We start from the raw sequence: 24955 nt of genomic DNA on the forward strand, positions 1-24955 counted from the left end.
GGGCTGCTCCCCCCCCCCCCCAACAGCACGTCCTTGCGTTGCGTCGGTTGTTAACGCAAGCGAGGCATTTCACATGTAGGCGCGATCGATAAATCGGAATCTGAACCCCCCCCCCCCCACCTCCCCAGGGGCTGTCAGTGTGCCAGTCCTCACTGAGAATCTGCAGAATTCATCAGCACACGCGGCTGCAGAGGCCTCGTCTTTGGTATGATTACAGCTGAGGTTGACAGGTTCTTGATTAGTCAGGACACCAAAGGTTACGGGGAGAAGGCAGGAGAATGGGGTTGAGAGGGATAATAGATCAGCCATGATGGATTGGCAGAGCACGTTCGATGGGCTGAATGGCCTCACTCTGCCCCCTATGGCTTGTGGTCACTGCCTAACTTGCTCTCTTCCTTCCACAGTTTATCCCACTCCAGTTTTCTGGGGACTACGGGACGTTCTCCTACGACGCGATTAACAAGAGGTTTTACAGTAATTTCTTCATCAGCAGAGGGGAACGGAGTTGGCAGCAGGTGGACATCCTGCTCTTCGAGAAGGTGAGCTGGCCAGTTGCATTTTCACTCGGAATTATCAGCGGCCAAAGAAACCCCAAAGTCTTCTGCCACGATGAGGGGCCACTCATGTTGGAGGAGCAGGATATTCCATCTGGGTAGTCTCCAACTTGATGGCATGACCATCGATTTCTTTAGCTACTGGTCTTTTTTCCCACTCTCCAATTCCCCACTCTGACCTCCCCCCCCCCACCATAATCTTACCTCTTCTCCTCAGCTGCCTATCAGCTCCCCCTGGTTCCCCTCCTCCTTCCATTTCTCCCATGCTCCACTCTCCTCTCCTATCAGATTCCTCCTTCTTCAGTCCTTTCCCTTTCCGACCTATCACCTCCCAGCTTCTTACTTCCTCCCTCTCCCTCACCTGCCTGCCTTCACCTATCACCTTCCTGCTTCTCTTCCTTCCCTTTTCCCCCCCACCTTATTCTGACATCTTCCTCCTCCCCTCCTTCCCAGACCTGAAGAAGGGTCTTGGCCTGAAACGTCAGCTGTTTATTCCTCTCCACAGATTTTGCCTGACCTGTGTTCCTCCAGCATTTTGTGTGTGTGAGGCCTTGGCTTTCCAGCATCTGCAGCATGTCCTGTGTTTAAATCGAGCTTGTGTATCGGTGCAGAAGACGGGCAAGAATACAAGCGCGATATAGATCAGTTTCAGAGATGGGCAGAGAAGTGGCAGATGGAGTTTAACCCAGACAAGTGTGAGGTGTTGAACCTCAGTAGGGAAAATGCAAGGTATACTGTTGAGGGCAAGATCCTTAACAGTGTGGCTGAGATCTTGGGATCCAAGTTCACAGCTCCCTGAAAGTGGCTACACAAGTCGATAGGGTGGTTAAGAAGGCTTAAGGAATGTTTGCCGAGGCGTTGAGTTCAAAAGTTGAGAGATTAAGTTGCAACCTTATGAAACTCTGGTTCAGCCACAAGTGGAGTATTGAATACAGTTCTAGTCACCCCATTATAGGATGTCGAGGCTTTGGAGAGAGGGCAGATGAGGTTCACCTCGATGCTGTCTGGTTTAGAGGGCGTGTTCTATCACGAGAGGCTGGACAAACTTGGGCTGTTTTCTCTGGAGTGTCGGAGGCTGAGGGGAGATCTGATCGAGGTTTATAAGATTATGAGAGGCATAGACAGAGTGGACAGGGAGTGTCTGTTTCCCCGGGGTTGAAATGTCTAACACCAGAGGGCACGCATTGAAGGTGAGAGGGGGTCGGTTCAAGGGGTATGTGTGGGGTAAGTTTTTTACTCAGAGAGTGGTGGATGCCTGGTGTGGTGGTGCAGGCAAATACATTAGAGGCTTTTAAGAGACGTTTGGACAGGCACGTTCTTGTGAGGGAGATGGAGGGATAGGGACGTGGATATGGACAGGCACGTGGATGTGAGGGAGATGGAGGGATAGGGACGTGGATATGGACAGGCACGTGGATGTGAGGGAGATGGATATGGAAAGGCACGTGGATGTGAGGGAGATGGAGGGACATGGATATGGAAAGGCACGTGGATGTGGGGCAGATGGAGGGATAGGGACGTGGATATGGAAAGGCACGTGGATGTGAGGGAGATGGAGGGATAGGGATGTGGATATGGACAGGCACGTGGATGTGAGGGAGATGGATATGGAAAGGCACGTGGATGTGAGGGAGATGGAGGGACATGGATATGGAAAGGCACGTGGATGTGAGGGAGATGGAGGGACATGGATATGGAAAGGCACGTGGATGTGAGGGAGATGGAGGGATAGGTACATGGATATGGAAAGGCACGTGGATGTGAGGGAGATGGAGGGACATGGATATGAAAAGGTACGTGGATGTGAGGGAGATGGAGGGATAGGTACATGGATATGGAAAGGCACGTGGATGTGAGGGAGATGGAGGGACATGGATATGAAAAGGCACGTGGATGTGAGGGAGATGGAGGGACATGGATATGGAAAGGCACGTGGATGTGAGGGAGATGGAGGGACATGGATATGGAAAGGCACGTGGATGTGAGGGAGATGGAGGGACATGGATATGGAAAGGCATGTGGATGTGAGGGAGATGGAGGGACATGGATATGAAAAGGCACGTGGATGTGAGGGAGATGGAGGGACATGGATATGGAAAGGCACGTGGATGTGAGGGAGATGGAGGGATAGGTACATGGATATGGAAAGGCATGTGGATGTGAGGGAGATGGAGGGATAGGTACATGGATATGGAAAGGCACGTGGATGTGAGGGAGATTGAGGGATAGGTACATGGATATGGAAAGGCATGTGGATGTGAGGGAGATGGAGGGATATGGACATGGTGTAGGTAGGAGGGATTGGTGTTTGGGGGTTTTTGATTTGCTTTTTAGCTGGTTCAGCACAACATTGTGGGCCGAATGGCCTCCCTGTGGTGTTCTCCTCCACATCCTATATCCATGTGTACTTGGGTACAATGCAGAAATTACTCACATCGGCATCACAGGCACAGAGCATCGGATAAGCAGGAGAAGAAGGAAATTCAGTATCGATTGCATAAGAAGGAACACATTGAGACAAATAAACAGATGTCCGTTTTAGTGCAAAGTGGTGGGGGTGTTGTCACACTGAGGCGGTCAGTCACAGAACCGAACGGTCGAAGGGAAGTCGCTGTTCCTGACCCCGGGCCGTGTGGGTCTTCAGGCTGCCGTACCTCCTGCGCGACGGGAGCTGTGTGAAGATGGCACGGCTCGGGCGCAGGGATCTGTGATGATGGACGTTTCCTTCTTCAGGCAGCTCTCCTGGAGATGTTACCCAGGTGCCCATGATGTATTGGGCTGAGTCCACTACTCTCTGCAGCTTCTTACAGTCCATAAGATATAGGAGCAGACTCAGGCCCATCGAGTCTTCTCCACCATTTCATCACGGCTGATCCATTTTCCCTCTCAGTCCCAATCTTCTGCCTTCTCCCCGTGTCCCTTCACGCCCTGACCAGTCAAAAATCTATCAACCTCTGACTTAAATATATCCAATGACTTGTCCTCCAAGGCCACGTGTAGCAACAAATTCCACAGATTCAACACCCTCTGAAATTCCTCCTCATCTCCATTCTAAATCCTGTATTCAGAGGCACTCTGGTCTTAGACCCTCCTGCCCCCACTCTAGGAAACATCCTCTCCAATCCACTCTATCTGTGTCCTCTGGTCCTAGACTCCCCCACTATAGGAAACATCCTCTCCAATCCACTCTATCTGTGTCCTCTGGTCCTAGACTCCCCCACTATAGGAAACATCCTCTCCAATCCACTCTATCTGTGTCCTCTGGTCCTAGACTCCCCCACTATAGGAAACATCCTCTCCAATCCACTCTATCTGTGTCCTCTGGTCCTAGACTCCCCCACTGTAGGAAACATCCTCTCCACATCCACTTTATCTGTGTCCTCTGGTCCTAGACTCCCCCACTATAGGAAACATCCTCTCCACATCCACTCTATCTGTGTCCTCTGGTCCTAGACTCCCCCACTATAGGAAACATCCTCTCCACATCCACTCTATCTGTGTCCTCTGGTCCTAGACTCCCCCACTATAGGAAACATCCTCTCCACATCCACTCTATCTGTGTCCTCTGGTCCTAGACTCCCCCACTATAGGAAACATCCTCTCCACATCCACTCTATCTGTGTCCTCTGGTCCTAGACTCCCCCACTGTAGGAAACATCCTCTCCACATCCACTCTATCTGTGTCCTCTGGTTCTAGACTCCCCCACTACAGGAAACATCCTCTCCACATCCACTCTGTCTTTGTCCTCTGGTCCTAGACTCCCCCACTATAGGAAACATCCTCTCCACATCCACTCTATCTGTGTCCTCTGGTCCTAGACTCCCCCACTGTAGGAAACATCCTCTCCAATCCACTCTATCTGTGTCCTCTGGTCCTAGACTCCCCCACTATAGGAAACATCCTCTCCAATCCACTCTATCTGTGTCCTCTGGTCCTAGACTCCCCCACTGTAGGAAACATCCTCTCCACATCCACTCTATCTGTGTCCTCTGGTCCTAGACTCCCCCACTACAGGAAACATCCTCTCCACATCCACTCTGTCTTTGTCCTCTGGTCCTAGACTCCCCCACTATAGGAAACATCCTCTCCACATCCACTCTATCTGTGTCCTCTGGTCCTAGACTCCCCCACTATAGGAAACATCCTCTCCACATCCACTCTATCTGTGTCCTCTGGTCCTAGACTCCTCCACTATAGGAAACATCCTCTCCAATCCACTCTATCTGTGTCCTCTGGTCCTAGACTCCCCCACTATAGGAAACATCCTCTCCACATCCACTCATTCAACATTCAATAGGTTTCAACGAAGTTACCCCTCATTCTTCTGAATTCCAGTGAGTAGAGACCCAGAGATACCAGACGTCCTTCATATGAGAAGCCTTTCAATCCCCGAATCATTTTTGTGAACTTCCTTTGAACCCTCTCCAATGTCAGCACATCTTTGCTAGACGGGGGGCGTTGGGGGGGGGGGGGCCTGTGCATTTGAGTTGCCATGGCAGCCAGTCGGGATACTGTCCACAGTAGCTCTGTTGAGGTTCGTTGGAGTGCCAGTCCTCCGGGAATGTCCTCAGAAGGCAGAGACTCTGGCACGTCTTACTGGTCCTGGGCCCAGGACAGGTCACCTGAAATGCTGCTGACCCTCTCTCCACTGCCAATGTTTGCCCTCCTTCCCCTTCCTGAGTCTTCAGGCTCCTCCTTCCATGCACGGCCCTGTCAGAGTTCACTGACCGTGGGCCCTCACGCCGGGTATTAACACCACAGGTGTCTGGACTGCTGGTGGGACCCCACTTCTGGATCTTTAGGCCTCTTGGGATCTCTGAGTCTGGTATTGGAATCGCCTGATCGCGTCCCGGTCTCAGAGGTCCCCGGGTCTAGCACCTGGATTTCCAGGTGGGAGGCCTGGAGATTCTCTGCGCCTGTGTCTGAGGTCTATTGGTGTATGACGTCTCTCGAGAGCGTCTGTGTCCAGGTGTGGTGGGGGGGGGTATGTCTCTCAGTGGCCCCCATCTCTGGGTCTGGGGTTTCCCGGGGTCCCAGTGCCTCCCTCTGTAACCTGTCCTGTTTCCTCCACTTCCCGCAGTCTGTGTTATACCAGTACTACCCCCAGAACAAGACCTGCCTGAAGGCCCCTCTCCATGCCCCGTTCCGGAAATTTGGTGTTCCCAAAAATGCCACGCTCATCGGCCCTACCTCCATTGGAACCCTGCAGGTCCCTGACGCTGGGCTACTGTGTAATGCCTGGAATGGAATTGAGGATGGAGGTAAGGAACATCACTCTACACCCCCTCTCTCCCCGCTCATCCACAACTGCCCCCTCAGCAGAGAGAATCACTTCCCTCCACAAGATCTTGGTAGGTCCCTGCCTCCCTCGCTCACTTTCTGTCTCGGTCTCTGTCTCTCTATAAATCTCTCTTTGTCTCTGTCTGTCTCTTTCTCTGCCTCTCTCTCTCTATTTCACCCCCTTTTGCTCTCTCTCTGCATGCCTCTCTGTCTCTGTCACTCTCCCCCTCTCTCATTCTCCCTCTCTTGTCTTTCTCCCTCCTCTCTGTCTCTCTCCTTTCCCCATCTCTCACACACCCCACCCTCCTTCCTCCCAATTCTCCCCCCTCCTCTTTGTCATGCTCCTCTCTGTCACTCTCACTCTCTCCCACTCTCTCACTTTCTCTCTCTCCCTCTCACCTCCCTCTCTCCACTGTCACTCGCTCCCTCTCTATCACTCCCGCTCCCTCCCTCTCTCAACCCTAACCCCCTCTCACCTAATCTCTATCACACACCATCAATCCCCTCTCCCCATTTCCCTCTCTCCCCTCACTCCTTCGCTCCCCCTCTCACTCTTCCTCCACACACTTTCTCCCCACTCCCCCTCCCTATCTCTCTCCCTCCCCCTCCTGTCTGCCTCTCCCTCCTCTCACACTCTCTCTCTCCTCTCTCCCCTCTCCCCCTCCCTCCCACACACGTCACATCACATCACGCTTCCCACCCCGTGCCTCGCAGATCTGATCTGACCTGACCTGCTCTGCCCTTGTTCACAGTTTACTACATAACGTCCTTCACGGATTACGACTGCTTTCCCGTATCCAGTGTGAATAACTTCGGAAAGGGCTGGTACTCCGAAACGTAAGTCATCTGACTCCTAACTTTCTATCGCTGTGATCCCTTATTAACCCCCTCCAGCACCTACACCCCTCCCTGTCTCTGTAACCCCCTCTATCCCCTAAACCCCTCCTTGTCCCTGTAACCCCCTCCAGCACCTAAACCCCTCCTTGTCCCTGTAACCCCCTCTATCCCCTAAACCCCTCCTTGTCCCTGTAACCCCCTCCAGCCCCTACACCCCTCCCTGTCTCTGTAACCCCCTCCAGCCCCTAAACCCCTCCTTGTCTCTGTAACCCCTCTGTCCCCTAAACCCCTCCTTGTCCCTGTAACCCCCTCCAGCCCCTACACCCCTCCCTGTCTCTGTAACCCCCTCTGTCCCCTAAACCCCTCCTTGTCCCTGTAACCCCCTCCAGCCCCTACACCCCTCCCTGTCTCTGTAACCCCCTCTGTCCCCTAAACCCCTCCTTGTCCCTGTAACCCCCTCCAGCCCCTACACCCCTCCCTGTCTCTGTAACCCCCTCTGTCCCCTAAACCCCTCCTTGTCCCTGTAACCCCCTCCAGCCCCTACACCCCTCCCTGTCTCTGTAACCCCCTCCAGCCCCTAAACCCCTCCTTGTCTCTGTAACCCCCTCTGTCCCCTAAACCCCTCCTTGTCCCTGTAACCCCCTCTGTCCCCTAAACCCCTCCTTGTCCCTGTAACCCCCTCCAGCCCCTACACCCCTCCCTGTCTCTGTAACCCCCTCCAGCCCCTAAACCCCTCCTTGTCTCTGTAACCCCTCTGTCCCCTAAACCCCTCCTTGTCCCTGTAACCCCCTCCAGCCCCTACACCCCTCCCTGTCTCTGTAACCCCCTCCGGCCCCTAAACCCCTCCTTGTCTCTGTAACCCCTCTGTCCCCTAAACCCCTCCTTGTCCCTGTAACCCCCTCCAGCCCCTACACCCCTCCCTGTCTCTGTAACCCCCTCCAGCACCTACACCACTCCTTGTCTCTGTAACCCCTCTGTCCCCTAAACCCCTCCTTGTCTCTGTAACCCCCTCCAGCCCCTACACCCCTCCCTGTCTCTGTCACCCCCTCTGTCCCCTAAACCCCTTCCTGTCTCTGCAACCCCCGCTGTCCCCTAAACCCCTCCCTGTCTCTGTAACCCCCTCCAGCCCCTATACCTCTCCCTGTCTCTGTCACCCCCTCTGTCCCCTACACCCCTCCCTGTCTCTGTAACCCCCTCCGGCCCCTACACCCCTCCCCGTCTCTGTCACCCCCTCTGGCCCCTACACCCCTCCCTGTCTCTGTAACCCCCTCCAGCCCCTACACCCCTCCCCATCTCTGTAACCTCCTCTGGTCCCTACACCCCTCCTTGTCTCTGTAACCCCCTCCGGCCCCTACACCCCTCCCTGTCTCTGTCACCCCCTCTGGCCCCTACACCGCTCCCTGTCTCTGTCACCCCCTCTGGCCCCTACACCCCTCCCCGTCTCTGTCACCCCCTCTGGCCCCTACACCCCTCCCTGTCTCTGTCACCCCCTCTGGCCCCTACACCCCTCCCTGTCTCTGTCACCCCCTCTGTCCCCTAAACCCCTCCCTGTCTCTGTCACCCCCTCTGGCCCCTACACCCCTCCCTGTCTCTGTCACCCCCTCTGGCCCCTACACCCCTCCCTGTCTCTGTCACCCCCTCTGTCCCCTAAACCCCTCCCTGTCTCTGTGACCCCCTCTGTCCCCTAAACCCCTCCCTGTCTCTGTAACCCCCTCCAGCCCCTATACCTCTCCCTGTCTCTGTCACCCCCTCTGTCCCCTACACCCCTCCTTGTCTCTGTAACCCCCTCCGGCCCTTACACCCCTCCCCGTCTCTGTCACCCCCTCTGTCCCCTACACCCCTCCCTGTCTCTGTATCCCCCTCCGGCCCCTACACCCCTCCCCGTCTCTGTCACCCCCTCTGGCCCCTACACCCCTCCCTGTCTCTGTCACCCCCTCTGGCCCCTACACCGCTCCCTGTCTCTGTCACCCCCTCTGGCCCCTACACCCCTCCCCGTCTCTGTCACCCCCTCTGTCCCCTAAACCCCTCCCTGTCTCTGTAACCCCCTCTGTCCCCTACACCGCTCCCTGTCTCTGTCACCCCCTCTGGCCCCTACACCCCTCCCCGTCTCTGTAACCTCCTCCGGTCCCTACACCCCTCCTTATCTCTGTAACCACCTCTGGCCCCTACACCCCTCCCTGTCTCTGTCACCCCCTCTGGCCCCTACACCCCTCCCCGTCTCTGTAACCCCCTCCGGCCCCTACACCCCTCCCTGTCTCTGTCACCCCCTCTGGCCCCTACACCCCTCCCCATTTCTGTAACCTCCTCTGGTCCCTACACCCCTCCTTGTCTCTGTAACCTCCTCCGGTCCCTACACCCCTCCCTGTCTCTGTAACCCCCTCCGGCCCCTACACCACTCCCTGTCTCTGTAACCCCCTCCGGCCCCTACACCCCTCCCTGTCTCTGTCACCCCCTCTGGCCCCTACACCCCTCCCTGTCTCTGTCACCCCCTCTGGCCCCTACACCCCACCCCGTCTCTGTCACCCCTGTCCCCTAAACCCTTCCCTGTCTCTGTAACCCCCTCTGTCCCCTAAACCCCTCCCTGTCTCTGTAACCCCCTCCAGCCCCTATACCTCTCCCTGTCTCTGTCACCCCCTCTGGCCCCTACACCCCTCCTTGTCTCTGTAACCTCCTCCGGTCCCTACACCCCTCCCTGTCTCTGTAACCCCCTCCGGCCCCTATACCCCTCCTTGTCTCTGTAACCTCCTCCGGTCCCTACACCCCTCCCTGTCTCTGTAACCCCCTCCGGCCCCTACACCCCTCCCCGTCTCTGTAACCCCCTCCGGCCCCTACACCCCTCCCTGTCTCTGTCACCCCCTCCGGCCCCTACACCCCTCCCTGTCTCTGTAACCCCCTCCGGCCCATACACCCCTCCCTGTCTCTGTAACTTCCTTTGGCCCTTACACCCCTCCCTAATCCCCTCTAGCCCCTGCACCCCTCCCATCTCCGTAAACCACTCCCTCCTCTGTACTCCTCCCTGTCTCTGGGTTCCGTTGGTTGGGTCTGGTTGCCCATGGCGATCTGTTGGGAGGACCTGGGACCAGATGATTGTTCCTACCTTTCTGCCTCTGTTTCCAGGTACGTGAACATAACAGCTGGGATCCGAGATCCGACGGTCTTCACCCCCCCTCCGGCATGTGATGATCCCCTCTACGAACCTTCTCCCAGTGAGCGGCTGCACCCATGGGTGTTCAAGTCTGTCTCCGGGGTAAATGCAAGCGGGGTGGGTCAGTTTCTGGATATTTAGGGAATTGGGGAAAACCTGTGAAAATCAGAGCCCCAGGCAGCTGTGGATGATAAATCATATAATGCAGAGTTTGATAGGTTCTTGATTAGTCAGGGCATGAGGAGAAGACAGGAGAATGGGGTTGAGAGGGATAATAAATCAGCCATGATGGAATGGCAGAGCATGTTCGATGGGCTGAATGGCCTAATTCTGCTCCAATGTCTTCTGGTTTGATGGGGATCGGGCAGCGATGGAAGCTGTGACAGGACCTCGCTGAATGTTGGAACAGACCAGACGGGCCGAGTGGCCTCCTCTTGCTCTTCATCCTGACCTCCATTTGTCAAATCACAATAAAGTTTGATGTGATCTTGCCTGCCTCTCTTGTTTCCTGCGGTCACCAGCGATCACTTGAATCCGGGAAGCCGGCGGGCTGGGAGGAGAAGGCACCCTGGAGGGGAGGGTGGTGGGGCCCATTGTTGTCTCATTGAAAGGGGGATAGAAGGAGCCCCTCCCTCATTGGTATCGGTGTTGTAGTTGGCTTATTCCGGTCACAGAGATACATGGCACAAGACGCTGTCCGTACAGATCAGATCATTGCACAGGGCAGTGAGGTGGAACAATGTCAGACTGTACCAGAACGCAGACTGAAGTGTGACGGCGACAGAGAAAGTGCAGCGCAGGGGAACAATAAAACACAACATCACAACGAGGTAGATTGCGAGGCCAAATGTCGATATCGTACAAGGGGTCCATTCAGGAGCGGAAGCTGACGTTGGGTCTGCTGGTACCTCCTTTCCGGCTAACGAACCTTCACCGGGGCTTCCCAGCCTGGGGGGGGCCACGGACCCCTGAGTTAACAGTAGGGAGCTCCACACCATCGGAAGGATTGGGAGCCCCCGTTCTAGACAAAGACCCGTCAGCAGATGTTCCTTACTTGGGATTTCATGGGGCCTTTGACATGATGCCACACCCGAGGCTGCTTATCAAGATGGGAGCCCGTGGTCACAGAGCGATTCCAGTCTGCGCCAAACTATTAATCGGCCTCGAGCCGTCGGCCTACCCCTGAACTGTGGCCCTCCGCACCCCTCGCATTCATCCAAACTCCGCTTAAACCCACTTGCGCAGGCAGCTCGATTCACACTCAGAGTAAGGAGATCCCTCTCATGTTCCCCTGAACCTTTCACCTTTAACTCATGACAGGACTGGACAAGAGTCTGAAGCGCACATAAATATATCACTAGGGTGCTACAGTGCTGCGCAGCACCATGATAATTTTACCTATTGCCCCGTTCTGCTCCCCCCCAAAAAATAACAAATTTCCCGTTTGGAATCGAGTGACCTTGCCTGGTGTCTCAGGGTTGGGTGGGTCTGCACCCGCGCCACCCCCCACCCCCACCCCTGGCACTGCCACCTGTCCTACACCCCTCCCACGGCGCTCCACCCTCACCACCCCCAACATCCTTTGTCCCCGCCAGATTTACAAACTTGCTCTGCGCGCACGTTGACGAATACAGTACTGTCCAAAAGTCATCGGCACGCTAGCTACATAAACCTGCACAGTACTGTAGCCTCACGCAAACTCAGTGGGGAAAAAACTCTACCCATCATCATTTTATATACCTCTAGCGATCTCCCCTCAATCTTCTATGTTCCAGGGAATAAAGACCAAACCCATTCAACCTTTCCCAATAACTCAAGTCCCCGGCAACACCCTAATAAAATTTCTCTGGACTCTCTAGATCTTATTTACATCTTTCCTGTCGGTAGGTGACCAGAACGGCACACAATCCTCCAAATTAGCCCTCACTGTTGTCTTGTACAACATAACATCCCATCTCCTGCACTTCAACGTTGATGTATGAAGGCCAATGGTCAAAAGCTTTCTCCACCGCCCAGTTTACCTGTGACCTGGACGAGACTAGGATTCAGGGCCGGGGCTAGAACTAAGACTAGGAAAGCGGGACCAGGACAAGGAACTTGGAACTAGGAGCCTGAGCTAGGACTCCGAGCCAGAGACTGGACAGGGACCTAGACCCTGGGTCTTGACTCCGGCTCGGAACCCAGATCTAGGCAAGGACGAGACGTGGCTACAGGACTGGACGTGAACCTCCTGCATCGGACGAGGCTCTTGGATTAGTTTTGGCCCGGCTCGTGGACTGGGCTTAGTTAGGCTCATGGGTGCGGGGCCGGGACTCCTCCTTGGAGCGCAGGGCCGGGATGACTGCCGAGGATATTTGCCGAGGTAAACCGCTGTGGATTCAGATGGGAATGATCCAGCACGGGACGAGGAATCTCCAGCACTGGGCTGGGCGAGGCACACGGACTGAAACAGGCCCCAGAACTGGATGAGGACACCAAGCCTTCCTTCCACATCATATCATAGGCTTTTTCAATGTCAAAAAACACTGCAGCTACTGATTCTTTATTTGCCTGGGCCTTTCTTATTTCAGTCTCTAACCTTATCACTGAGTCCATGGAATTCCTTTCCTTCCTAAAACCACTCTGATAACTTGCCAGCATTCCTCTCTTCTCAAGATCATACGATAACCTTTCTGTTATCATCCTTTCCATTACCTTACATGTATTTGATGTTAGTGCTATTGGCCTGTAGCTAGTGGGTTTTGACGGATCCTTGCCAGGTTTCCTTATTGGAATTACTACTGCTTCTTTCCATGCACTTGGTAATCTTCCCTCCTCCCACACTCCGTTGTAAAAATGCAGTAACTTCAAGGGCGCTCCTTCTCCTAGATTTTTTAGCATAACGTAGCATATTAGATCTTTCCGTGGGGAGGTTGGTCTCGATCTCTTCATTGCTCTCACCATTAACAGGGAAACCTTGGTTTGAGAAGTATTTATGTAGCCAGCCCAAAACGAGAATCAGGTGCCCCAATTAAGGCATCCAATGGAACGAGGGAAAACAGGAAAACCCGGAATAAAGTGTCGATGGACCGGAATGCAGACTTCATGGACCGGACCATGACACACCTTGATTGCCAGGGCAACCTCTTGCCTTCTTTTAGCCCCCTTGATTTCTTTCTTTGTGTTCTCTTGCATTTCCTGTCATCCTCAATTACCTCATTTGTTCCTACCTGCCTGGACCTGCTGTTCTGACAGTCACGCACAAGATCCGTGCTCTCAAAATTTCCCCCTTCTCACTTGCCAGGCGCACCTTTGCCAGGAAACAGCCAGTCCCGATCCTCACTTGGCAGATCCTTCCTGATACCGTCAAAACTGGCCTTTCTCCAATTCAGAATCTCAACCTGTGAGCCAGACCTTTCTCTCTGCATGTTTACTGTGAGATTAGTGGCATTGTGATCACGTGATGCCAAGTGTTCCCTCTACACAGCCTTCTGTCACCTGCCCTGTCCCATTCCCAGTATCGCCCACTCTCCCACTGGAAGCTCCAGGCACTGATGAAGGAAACTTCCCCGAGCACACTTGACAAACTCCGTCCCATCCAGTCCTTGTACAGGATGGGGGTCCCAGTCAGTATTGTGGATGGATACGCAGGGTCCCAGCCCAGAATGTCGACTGTTTATCCATCTCCACAGAACCTGCCTGACCTGCTGAGCTCCTCCAGCGTTTTGCGCGCGTTGCTCCGGAATTCCAGCACCCGCGGGATTTCTCGGGTTAAAGAAGTTCCTTCCATGGCTCCAGCGAGGGCAGGTGTGTGCGCGGGTTTCCTGGTGATGCGATGTTCATGTAAACAGAACCCATTTCAAGTTCGGACTCAACGTGACCAGGATGAGCGCGGGAACGGGGGACGACAGATCTGACCCACGGAGCAAAGAAGATGAGGGGTTCTCGGATCCCGTAGTCCGATCTAACACTGGCCCCTTTGTGAATAAACGGTTAATACCTTTGAAAACTGATTCTAAAAGTGGGATATAAAAACCCAGCATGACTCTGAGTAGGGTCGCTGTTCAATTAACCCTCTGCTCCCTGGGAAGTGGTTGGTAGTGTAGGGGTGGCCACAACCAGGCGGGTCCGCTGGTCTCAGGCAGGAGAGAGGGGCTGCTCACACCCCGCCCGCGTCTGCTGGCGGGGCAGGTAATCGGAGGTGTGGAGGGGTTGTCAGTCACAGGAGGGGAGGGACGGTGAGCGGATAGTGAACACTGCGGCTGGGATCTCTTGAAAACCAAGCTTCCTTACATCTCACAACACACACACACAAAATGCTGGTGGAACACAGCAGGCCAGGCAGCATCTATAGGGAGAAGCGCTGTCGACGTTTCGGGCCGAGACCCTTCGTCAGGACTGACCGAAAGGAAAGATAGTAAGAGATTTGAAAGTAGTGGGGGGAGGGGGAAATGTGAAATGATAGGAGAGGACTGGAGGGGGTGGGGTGAAGCTGAGAGCCGGAAAGGTGATTGATAAAGGGATACAGAGCTGGAGAAGACCGGAGACCAGATACCATCAAAACTGGCCTTTCTCCAACTTAGAATCTCAGCCCGCGGACCAGACCCATCTTTTTGCACATTTACCTTGAGACTAAAACCATAGAACACTACAGGACAGGACAGGCCCTTCGGCCCTCCGGGTTGTGCTGACCCATATATTCCTAAAAAAAAAGTACTAAACCCACACTACCCCGTAACCCCCCATTTTTCTTTCATCCATGTGCCTGTCCAACAGGCTGTTAAATACCCCTAATGTTTTAGCCTCTACCACCATCCCTGGCAAGTCATTCCAGGCACTCACAACCCTCTGTGTAAAAAACTTACCCCTGATGTCTCCCCTAAACTTCCCTCCCTTAATTTTGTACATCTGCCCTCTGGTGTTTGCTGTCGGTGCCCTGGGAAACAGGTACTGACTATCCACCCTATCTATGCCTCTCCTAATCTTGTAGACCTCTATCAAGTCCCCTCTCATTCTTCTACGCTCCAAAGAGAAAAGTCCCAGCTCTGCTAACCTTGCTTCATATGACTTGTTCTCCAGACCAGGCAACATCCTGGTAAATCTCCTCTGCTCCCTCTCCAGAGCTTCCACATCCTTCCTATAATGAGGTGTGAACTAATGGCACTCTGATCACTAGATGCAAACTGTTCCCTTTACACAAACTTCTGTCACCTCACCTATCTCATTCCCTAATAGGAGATAGAGTATCACACCTTCTCCAGTTTCTATGTGTTTTGTTTCATAACTCCAAAACATAAAACTAATTGAAAGAAAAACAGGGAGCCAGGAAAAAGGTATCTTAGTTTTGTTTTTTACCTTAAGTGTGCTGTGCCCGTATGACATGGTATCGTGATGACGTATACCATTCACATACTTTTACATATAACCCGTAATGAATTATGTAATCAAAGAACGCTTAATCATACAATATATTTACAATATTACTCAAATATTAAATACACTAGGCTCCTCCCTGCTCCAGCTCAGTAAAGAATGCATCTCAACTATACACACAGTATTCTATAAAGTACAACTACTATATAAACATCGAAAACTTGGTAAATTTTAAATCGGCCCTGAAGATTAGACCTAAAGATTTAATCACTGTGGAGGATTTCTTACTCTCGTGGGATAATGTCTTTCCTCACAAGGGGGTTGGGGGTCACTCTGCTTGGCAGGTGAAACAACCTCAGGTACTGGAGCCTCCTCGGTGGAGGTTGTAGGAGTTGGCTCTGGGACTGCAGGAAGTGATTCTCATCGACCAGGACAGCTTTCTTCTAGACGTATTGGCCTCCTGAACAGCGCCCAGCAAGCTGTTCGCTCTGCCGATCTATCCCAGGCCACCGGGCAAGGCTTCGAGCCAATGCTTTCATCTTGACCGCACCTGGACGACCGGTATGTCGCTCCCCCAACACTCGAGCTCTCAGCTTGGACGGAACAACAACTCTCAGTCCCCACGTCCGACAACCTCGGTCAAGGGCAAGTTCGTCCAGGTGCTGGTAAAAACGGGGGAGCTGCACATTCCAACTATTGTGGGTGGCTGTGTAGACCGGAGACAGTGGGGGGCGGGGGGTCTTTTCTGCCTCTCCTGTGAATCATCCCTGCCGTAATAGGGAGAGTTTCAATTCACACGAGGGAGAGTATGTCATGAGGAGTGTCCTCTTTTGTCAATGTTTCGGGTATTTCCTTTTCCCAGGGTAAACCGGACTATCCGTCAGCATTTCCATGGTTAGCTGTCCTCGTGAATTTGATCTTGTGATCGAGTCCTCCAAGAAACAGAGCCCACTGGTGTGGCAGTTGTTAGTGGAACACCCTTCTGTGGGTTGAAAATGGACACTGGTGGTTGATGATCACAGGCACAAGAACATCTGCAGGTGCTGGAAATCAAACTTGATAAGTTGGAGGAACCCAGCAGGCCAGGGAGCAACTGCGGATCTTTGGTTCAGATGGCATTTGGTGTGTTTTGCCACCGGTGGCTGATGATCAGTAACGAGGGTGAACTCTCTCCCACACAAGTTCGGGTTGGAGTGTTTTGCTCCTTGAGGCCTCTCGGTCAATCAGTGCATGTTTTTTCTCTGCAGCGGTAACGAGCCTATGATGCAAAGGCTGTGGGGCATTCACTCAAAACACTCGTAACCTGTGACATGACAACATTAGGCAAAGTGTCACAGGCAAGCTTCACTGGGCGACGTGGGTCATAATGTGTGAGTACAGAGTGTGACATCACCATTTTTGGAAAGCCACCTCATACCACTTTGTCCATAAGGCATAGGAGCAGAACCAGGCCATTCAGCCCATCATGGCTGATCCTGGACCCCACTCCACCCCATACACCTGCCTTCTCGTTTGATGCCCCGACCAATCAGGGGACAGTCAACCTCCGCCTTAAATATGCCCACGGACTTGGCCTCTACCGCAGTCCGTGGAAGAGCGTTCCACAGGTTCACCACTCTCTGGCTAGAAAAATTCCTCCTTACCTCCTTTCGGAAAGGTCGGCCCTCAATTTTGAGGGTGTGCCCTCTAGTTCTGGATAACCCCACCATAGAAAACATCCTCTCCATATCCACACTATCTAGTCCTTTCAACAGTCAGTAGGCTTCAATGAGATCCCCACACATTCTTCTAAATTCCAGTGAGTACAGGCCCAAAGCTGCCAAACGCTCCTCATAGGTTAACCCCCTCATTCCTCCAATTACAACACATCTTTTCTGAGATATGAGCCCATAACTGCTGACAATACTAGACAAGCCTGACAAGCGTCTTATAAAGGTTGAGCGTTATCTCCTTGCTTTTATATTCTATTCCCCTTGAAACAAATAAATGCCCCATTGTATTTGCCTTCCTTAACACAAACTCAACCTGTAAATTAACCTTCTGGGAGTCTTGCAAAGTCTTGCAAACCACAGAAACATAGAAAACCTACAGCACAATATAGACCCTTCGGCCCACAAAGCTGTGCCGAACGTGTCCTTACCTGAAAAATTACCTAGGGTTACCCAGAGCCCTCTATTTTTCTGAGTTCCATATACCTGTCCAGGAGTCTCTTAAAAGACCCTATCGTATCCACCATCACCACCGTTGCCGGCAGCCCATTCCACGCACTCCCCACTCTCTGAGTGAAAAACTTACCCCTGACATCTCCTCTGTACCTACTCCAAGAACCTTAAAACAGTGCCCTCTCGTGCTAGCCATTTCAGCCCTGGGGAAAAGCCATCTTGTTCGTCCGCCTTATTCCGAATGCTGCGCGTATTTAAATACAGCACCTTCATTGTCCACTGCCATTTCTTCCTGACCTGCAGTGAATAGTTCAAGGGTTGGAGCACAGTAGCCGGGTTTGGCAGGAAGCAGTTGTAGTAAATGACAAATCCTAAAAAGTACTGCAGCCGGGACACGTCCCAGTTCGGCCAAGTGGCATCCACCACTGCTCGAATTCTCTCAGCACACTTGTGTAAATCCTTGCGCGTCAATGGTGTGACCGCAGTCGGTTGAAGAACTCACGCTCGTTGTGCTGTGCTTTGAGCCCGGAATCTTCTAATCTTTTCAACGCTGTCTTGAGATTTTGGAGATGTTCCTTGTCATCCTGACCGGTAACAGTGATGTCACCCAGGTAACGACGAGCGCCCGGACAGCCATACGGCACCTGGTCCTGAGCTTTCCGCCAGCGTGCAAGTGCAGGCAACATTCCAGAAACAAACCTACCATCGCGATAAAGCCCTTTGTGAATGCTTATGGTGAGAAGCACTTTGGATTCCTTTTCCATCTCTGTCTGTAGGTAAGTCCACTTTGCTGAACCGTTTCCCTCCAGATATCCTCTCTCCTGGGTTAAGGGTGTTGATCTACTTTCAGTACTGGGTTGATGACGACCTTAAAATCACCACAGATGCTGACAGACCCATTCTTCCTGGCAACTGGGACCAGTGACATTGCCTAAGAGCCCCACTATACCCGAAAAGAATTCCTCCAGCCTCCATGTGATCTAGCTGGGATGTAATGTCAAAATTGTACAAGGCGTTGGTGAGGCCAAATTTGGAGTATTGTGTACAGTTCTGGTCACCGAATTATAGGAAAGCTGTCAACAAAGTAGAGAGAGTACAGAGGAGATTTACTAGAATGTTACCTGGGTTTCAGCACCTAAGTTACAGAGAAAGGTTGAACAAGTTAGGTCTTTATTTTTTGGAGCATAGAAGGTTGAGGGGGGACCTGATAGAGGTATTTAAAATTATGAGGGGGATAGATAGAGTTGACGTGGATAGGCTTTTTCCCATTGAGAGTAGGGGAGATTCAAACAAGAGGACATGAGCTGAGAGTTAAGAGGGGAAAGTTTAAGGGTAACACGAGGGGGAACTTCTTTACTCAGAGAGTGGTAGCTTTGTGGAATGAGCTTCCAGTAGAAGTGGTAGAGGCAGGTTCGGTATTGTCATTTAAAGTAAAATTGGATAGGTATATGGACAGGAAAGGAATGGAGGGTTATGGGCTGAGTGCAGGTCGGTGGGACTAGGTGAGAGTTAAGCATTCGGTGTGGACTAGAATGGCCGAGATGGTCTGTTTCCATGCTGTAATTGTTATATGGTTATATAGCTCACTGGCTACTTTATCACGGATGGTATAAGGAACCAAATCTGCTTTGTAAAACTTGGCTGTGGCATTTTCACTTAACTCTATTTAATCCTTGATCTGAGTTTTCCAATGCCACCCTTGGACTGGTGTGGCATCATCCAGTAACTCTCTTCCTTAATTCTCTTTCATTTGACTTTATTCCCGTGGCTGTTGTCTCAGCCATTCACAGCCCCACAATGCCTGTTTTTACCACATACAAGTCAACACGGTCTGTTGGATATTGCATTTCACTGATGCAAAAGTCATTCCCACAGGAGTTATCTTTTCTCCAGTCCAAGTTCTTAGTTGGACATCTGCAGGCTCCAGTTCAGTATCTTTGAAATGCCGTTCAAACTCATTTTGTGGAATGGCTGTAACAGCCAAATCAGCGTCCAATCCCACTTTAATTAATTTGCCGTTCACTTCTGGTGTGAGCCCTGTTGCTTGTCTGTTGTTAGTTTTCACACTGTGAATCTCAAGGCTACTCAGTCCTGTGTCATTCTCATCATCTTCAGATCTTTCGGCTACAGAATGCAGATCAGGGCTCTTATCGTGATGGCAGCTTGACTTTTCATCTTTTTCTCTTCCCTGTTCAGTCCGTTTATTTTTGTCTGCCCAACACGCTCTTTGTAGGTGTCCTGCATTGTTGCATTCTCTGCATGGTTCACCTTTAAAACTACGTCGGTGTGGTGTAGGTGAGCCCCTGCCTTAACGGTAACACGATTTGTTCCGCCTGGTCGGTTTCTGTTCAGACGCTGCAATTTTGCTGCGATTCACTTTCACTCCTGACTGCAACTCAATTGCTTCTCTGTCTGCCGTTTCCATTGATACAGCAGTTTCTACTGCTCTTTTAAATGTAAGTTGTGCTTCAGTTAGGAGCCATTTTTGAATGATTTCTTGTGAGATTCCGCAACCCAAGTGATCTCTTGATGCCTCATTAAGCCCATTACCAAACTGACAATGTCTTCAGTTCAGCCACATACACTGAAATGGACTCCCCTGACTTTTGATTTGTTATGAAACCTAAAGCGTTCTGTATTCAACAACGGTTTTGGCGCTAAATGATCCTGCATTACTTTCACAATATCAGCAAAGCTCATTTCAGCTGGTTTGTTTGGAACATTTAAACTTCTAAGCAAACTGTTTGGTCTTCTACCTATTGTGCTCAGCAAAACTGGTGCAATAACAGTATAACCACAATAAGACCATAAGTCACCGGAGCAGAATTAGGCCATTTGGCCCATTGAGTCTTCTCCACCATTCAATCATGGCTGATCCTTTTCTCCCCTTCCTCAGCCCCACTCCCTGGCTTTCTCCCTATAACTTTGATGCCATGGCCAATCAAGAACCAATCAATCTGCACCTTAAATACATCTAAAGACCTGGCCTCCACAGCTGCCTGTGGTAATAAATTCCACAAATTCGCCACCCTCTGGCTAAAGAAATTTCTCCACATCTCTGTTTTAAATGCATGCCCCTCTATCCAGAGTCTGTGCCCTCTTGTCCTAGACTCCCCCACCATGGGAAACATCCTTTCCACATCTACTCTGTCTAGGCCTTTCAACATTCGAAAGGTTTCAATGAGATCCCCCTTCATCCTTCTGATATCCAGCGAGTACAGACCATTCCTCATGTGATACCTTGTGAACATCCTCTGAACCCTCTCCAATGTCAGCACATCTTTTCTTAAATGTGGAGCCCAACACTGTTCACAATACTCAAGGTGAGGTCTCACCAGTGCCTTATAAAGCCTCAGCATCACATCCTTGCTCTTGTATTCTAGACCTCTTGAAATTAATGCTAACACGGCATTTGCCTTCCTCACTACCAACTCTATCTGTAAGTTAACCTTCTGGGTGTTCAACACAAGGACTCCCAAGTTCCCTTACATCTCAGATTTCTGGATTTTCTCCCCGTTTAGAAAATAGTCTGCACATTTATTTCTCCTGCCGAAGTGCATGACCGTGCGTTTTCCAACATTGTATTTCATTTGCCGCCTTCTTGCCCATTCTCCTAATCTGTCCAAGTCCTTCTGCAGCCTCCCTGCTTCCTAAACACTACCTGCCCCTCCACCAATCTTCGTATCATCTGCAAACTTGCAACAAAGCCATCTATTCCATCATCTAAATCATTGATATACAGCATAAAAAGAAGTGGTCCCAACACCGACCCCTGAGGAACACCACTAGTCACTGGCAGCCAACCAGAAAAGGATCCTTTTATTCCCACTCACTGTCACCTACCAATCAGCCAATGCTCTAACCATGTTAGTAACTTTCCTGTAATACCATGGGCTCTTAACTTGTTAAGCAGCCTCGTGTGTGGCACCTTGTCAAAGGCCTTCTGAAAATCCAAATATACAACATCCACTGCATCCTCTTTATCTATCCTACTTGTAATCTCCTCAAAGAATTCCAACTGTTTCATCAGGTAAGATTTCCCCTTGAGGAAACCATGCTGACTTTGTCCTACCTTGTCCTGTGTCACCAAGTACTCCATCAACACATCCTTAACCATTGACTCCAACATCTTCCCAACCACTGTGGTCAGGCTAACTGGTCTATAATTTCCTTTCTGCTTCTATCCTCCTTTCTTAAAAAGTGGAGTGACATTTGTAATTTTCCAGTCCTCTGGCACCATGCCAGAGTCCAATGATTCTTGTACAATCATTTCTAATGCCTCCACAAACTCTACTGCTATCTCTTTCAGAACCCTAGGGTGCAATTCATCTGGTCTGGGTGACTTATATATCTATAGGTCTTTCAGCTTTTCGGGAACCCTTTAATAGTAACTGCGCTCACTTCTCTTCCCTCACACCCTTCAATGTCTGACACACTGCTGGTGTCTTCCACAGTGAGACTGATGCAAAATACTCATTTAGTTCATCTTCCATCTCCTTGTCCCCCGTTATTATTTCTCTGGCCTCATTTTTTAGCGGTCCTATATCCACACTAATCTCTCTTTTATTTTTACATAATTAAAAAAAAGCTTTTTCTATCCACCTTGATATTGTTTGCTAGCTTTCTTTCATATTTCATCTTTTCCCTCCTAATGATTCTTTTAGTTGCTCTCTGTAGGGTTTTAAAAGCTTCCCGATCCTCCGTCTTCCCACTAATTTTTGCTGTGTTGTAATCCTCTCTTTTGCTTTTACATTAGCTTTGACTTCCCTCGTCAGCCACAGTTGTACTATTTTGCATTTGAGTATTTTTTCATTTTTGGAATATTCTATCCTGAACCTTCCTCATCTTTTCCCAGAAACTCACACCATTGCTGCTCTGCTGTCATCCCTGCCAGCAGCTCCATCCAATTTACTTTGGCCAACTCCTCTCTCACACCACTGTAATTTCCCTTACTCCATTGAAATACTGCTACGTCAGACTTTACTTTCTCCCTATCAAATCTCAAGTTGAACTCAGTCATATTGTGATCACTGGTTCCTCAGGGTTCTTTTACCTTAAACTTCCTAATCATCTCCAGTTCATTACACAACACCCAATCCAGTATAGCTGATCCCCTAGTAGGCTTAACAATAAACTGCTCTAAAAACCCATCTCGTAGGCATTCAACAAAGTCATTCTCTTGAAATCCATTACCAATCTGATTTTCCCAATTGACCTGCATGTTGAAGTCACTCGTGACTATCATAACATTGTGCTTTAGACTCACCTTTTCTATTTCCTGGTGTAATCTCTGGCCCACATCCCAGCTACCGTTGGGAGGCCTGTATATAACTGCCATCAGGGTCCTTGCACCCTTGCAGTTTCTTAACTCAACCCACAAGGATTCAACAGCTTCCAATCCTATGTCACATCTTTCTACTGATTTGATGCCATTCTTTACCAGCAGAGCCACACTTCCTATCTCTCCAATATAACGAGTAACCTTAGACATTCAGCTCCCAACTACAACCATCCTTCAGCCACGATTCAGTGATGGCCACATCATCATTACTGACAAACTGTAATATTACAACAAGATCATCACCTTATTTCGTGTACTCCCTGCATTGAGATATCACACTTCGAGTACTGTTTTTGATTCCCTTTTTGCTCCTGCATCCCCAATGCACTGATACTCACCCTGCTGGCTGCAATTGTGTCCTATCATCTACCTGCCCTTCCTGACAGTCTGACTGCATGGTATCTTTGCTTTTTTTACCATCTGCCCTATCCTGAGTCCCTTCACTCCGGTTCCTCCTGCCCCCCCCCCCCACCCGCCAAATTAGTCTAAACCCTCCCCAACAGCTCAAACAAACCTGCCCGCGAAAATGTTGGTCCCCCTCGGGTTCAGGTGCAAACTGTCACTTTTGAACAGGTCATACCCCCCCAGAAGAGATCCAAGAACCTGAAGCCCTGCCCCCTGCACCAGCTTCTCAGCCACGCATCATCCTGTTTCTACCCTCACTGGCGCGTGGCACAGGCAGTAATCCAGGAATTACTACCCGGGACGTCCTGCTTCTCAGCTTTCTGGCCAGCTCTCTAAATTCTCTCTACAGGACCTCTTTGCTTTTCCTTCCTATGTCATTGGTACCAATACGTACCAAGACATCTGGCTGCTCTCCCTCCCTCTCCAAAATGTTGTGGGTGTAAACCAAAACATCCCCGACCCTGGCACCTGGGGGGCAACCTGTCCTGTTCACGTCCACGGAATCTCCTCACCATCGAGCCCCCTATCACTTCCGTTTTCCTCTTCTCCCTCTTTCTCTTCTGCACAGTGGACCCAGACTCGTTGCCAGGAACCTGGTCTCGGTGGCATTCCCCTGGAGGTCACCCCCACACCAGCGTCCAAAGCGGAATGTTTATTATTGAGGGGAACGGCCACAGGGGTGCTCTGCGCTGACTGCCCGTTCACGTTTCCATTCCTCCTGGCGGTCGCCCAGCTACTCGCCCCCTGCAACTTCCCTGTAACTCCGACCGACCGTCTCCTCACTCTCCCGTACAGGCTGAAGGTCACCCAGCTGCTGCTCCAGATCCCCCGCCCGGTCTTCAGAGAGCTGTAGCCGGATACAGTTCCCCGGGAGATCCTGGGTCTCCCAGGACCCCAACACAAGGAAGAGCGCGCAGCGGCCATTTAATCTAAGCCGCGCGATGCTCCCGCTGCTGATTAGGCAGCCGGAACAACATGGACTAAATGGGCTGAAGGGTCTCTTTTGCTACTGCAGTGCTCCTTGACTCTATGGAATTTGAATAGGTTGATTATTGTCACGGGACACAGTGGAAAGCTTATCCCGCACTCAGTTCATACAGATCAGATCATTTACACAGTGTGTCGAGGTAGAACAATAACAGAATGCAGAATAAAGAGTTACAGTTACAGAGAAAGTGCCGTGCAGGGAAACGATAAGCTGAAAGATCCTAATGTGTTAGACGGGGAGATCAAGGGTGGAATTCACTGGACTATGGAACTGTTTAATACTCTGATAACAGTGAGATAACGGTCTGCAGTTTTGCAGAGTTTATGACCTGCAATCTCTTTCTCCAACCCTTCCCCCCACCTCCATTCTTTCAGTCCAGATGAAGGACAAGTTAGTTAACTTACCAGCGCTTCCCAGCCTCCGCTAATGGTAGGGGTCCACGGTATTAATGATGCAAAGGTCATCGCCAGAGGTTCGGCAATCTCCTCCCTCACTTCCCACAGTAGCCGGGAGTCTATCTCGTCCGATCCCAGTGACGTATCTAACTTAATGTTTTCCAAAAGCTCCAGTACATCCTCTTTCTTAATGTTTATATGTTCAAGTGTTTCAGTCCGCTGTAAGTCATCCCTACAATCGTCAAGGTCCTTTTCCCTGGTGAATACTGAAGCAAAGTATTCATTCAACACCTCCGCTACATGTTTCCACTATCGCACCTGATTGGTCCTATTCTCACATTGCTCATCCTCTTGTTCTTGACATATTTGTAGAATGCCTTGTAAATATTAAATAGTTAGATTAAATTAGTAGTACAGAAATAGAAATAAAAAAGTAGTGAGGTAGTGTTCATGGGTTCCATGTCCGTTCAGAAATCTGATGGCAGAGGGGAAGAA

General features: G+C 51.0%; 1 protein-coding gene across 1 annotated transcript in view; it reads right to left on the bottom strand.

The window, feature by feature from the left end:
• The window catches only part of LOC140717714 (ependymin-like), a 50451-nt gene extending 25703 nt beyond the window's left edge, over positions 1-24748 (bottom strand). The window contains exon 1 of the mRNA XM_073031393.1: positions 24470-24748. Coding sequence (XP_072887494.1) covers positions 24470-24529 — 60 coding nt within the window. The 5' untranslated portion in view covers positions 24530-24748. The remainder of the gene's footprint in view (positions 1-24469) is intronic.
• Positions 24749-24955: the final 207 nt, after the last annotated feature.

This window comes from Hemitrygon akajei, chromosome 28 (genome assembly GCF_048418815.1).
Source record: "Hemitrygon akajei chromosome 28, sHemAka1.3, whole genome shotgun sequence".
NCBI classification, from domain to species: Eukaryota; Metazoa; Chordata; class Chondrichthyes; order Myliobatiformes; family Dasyatidae; genus Hemitrygon; species Hemitrygon akajei.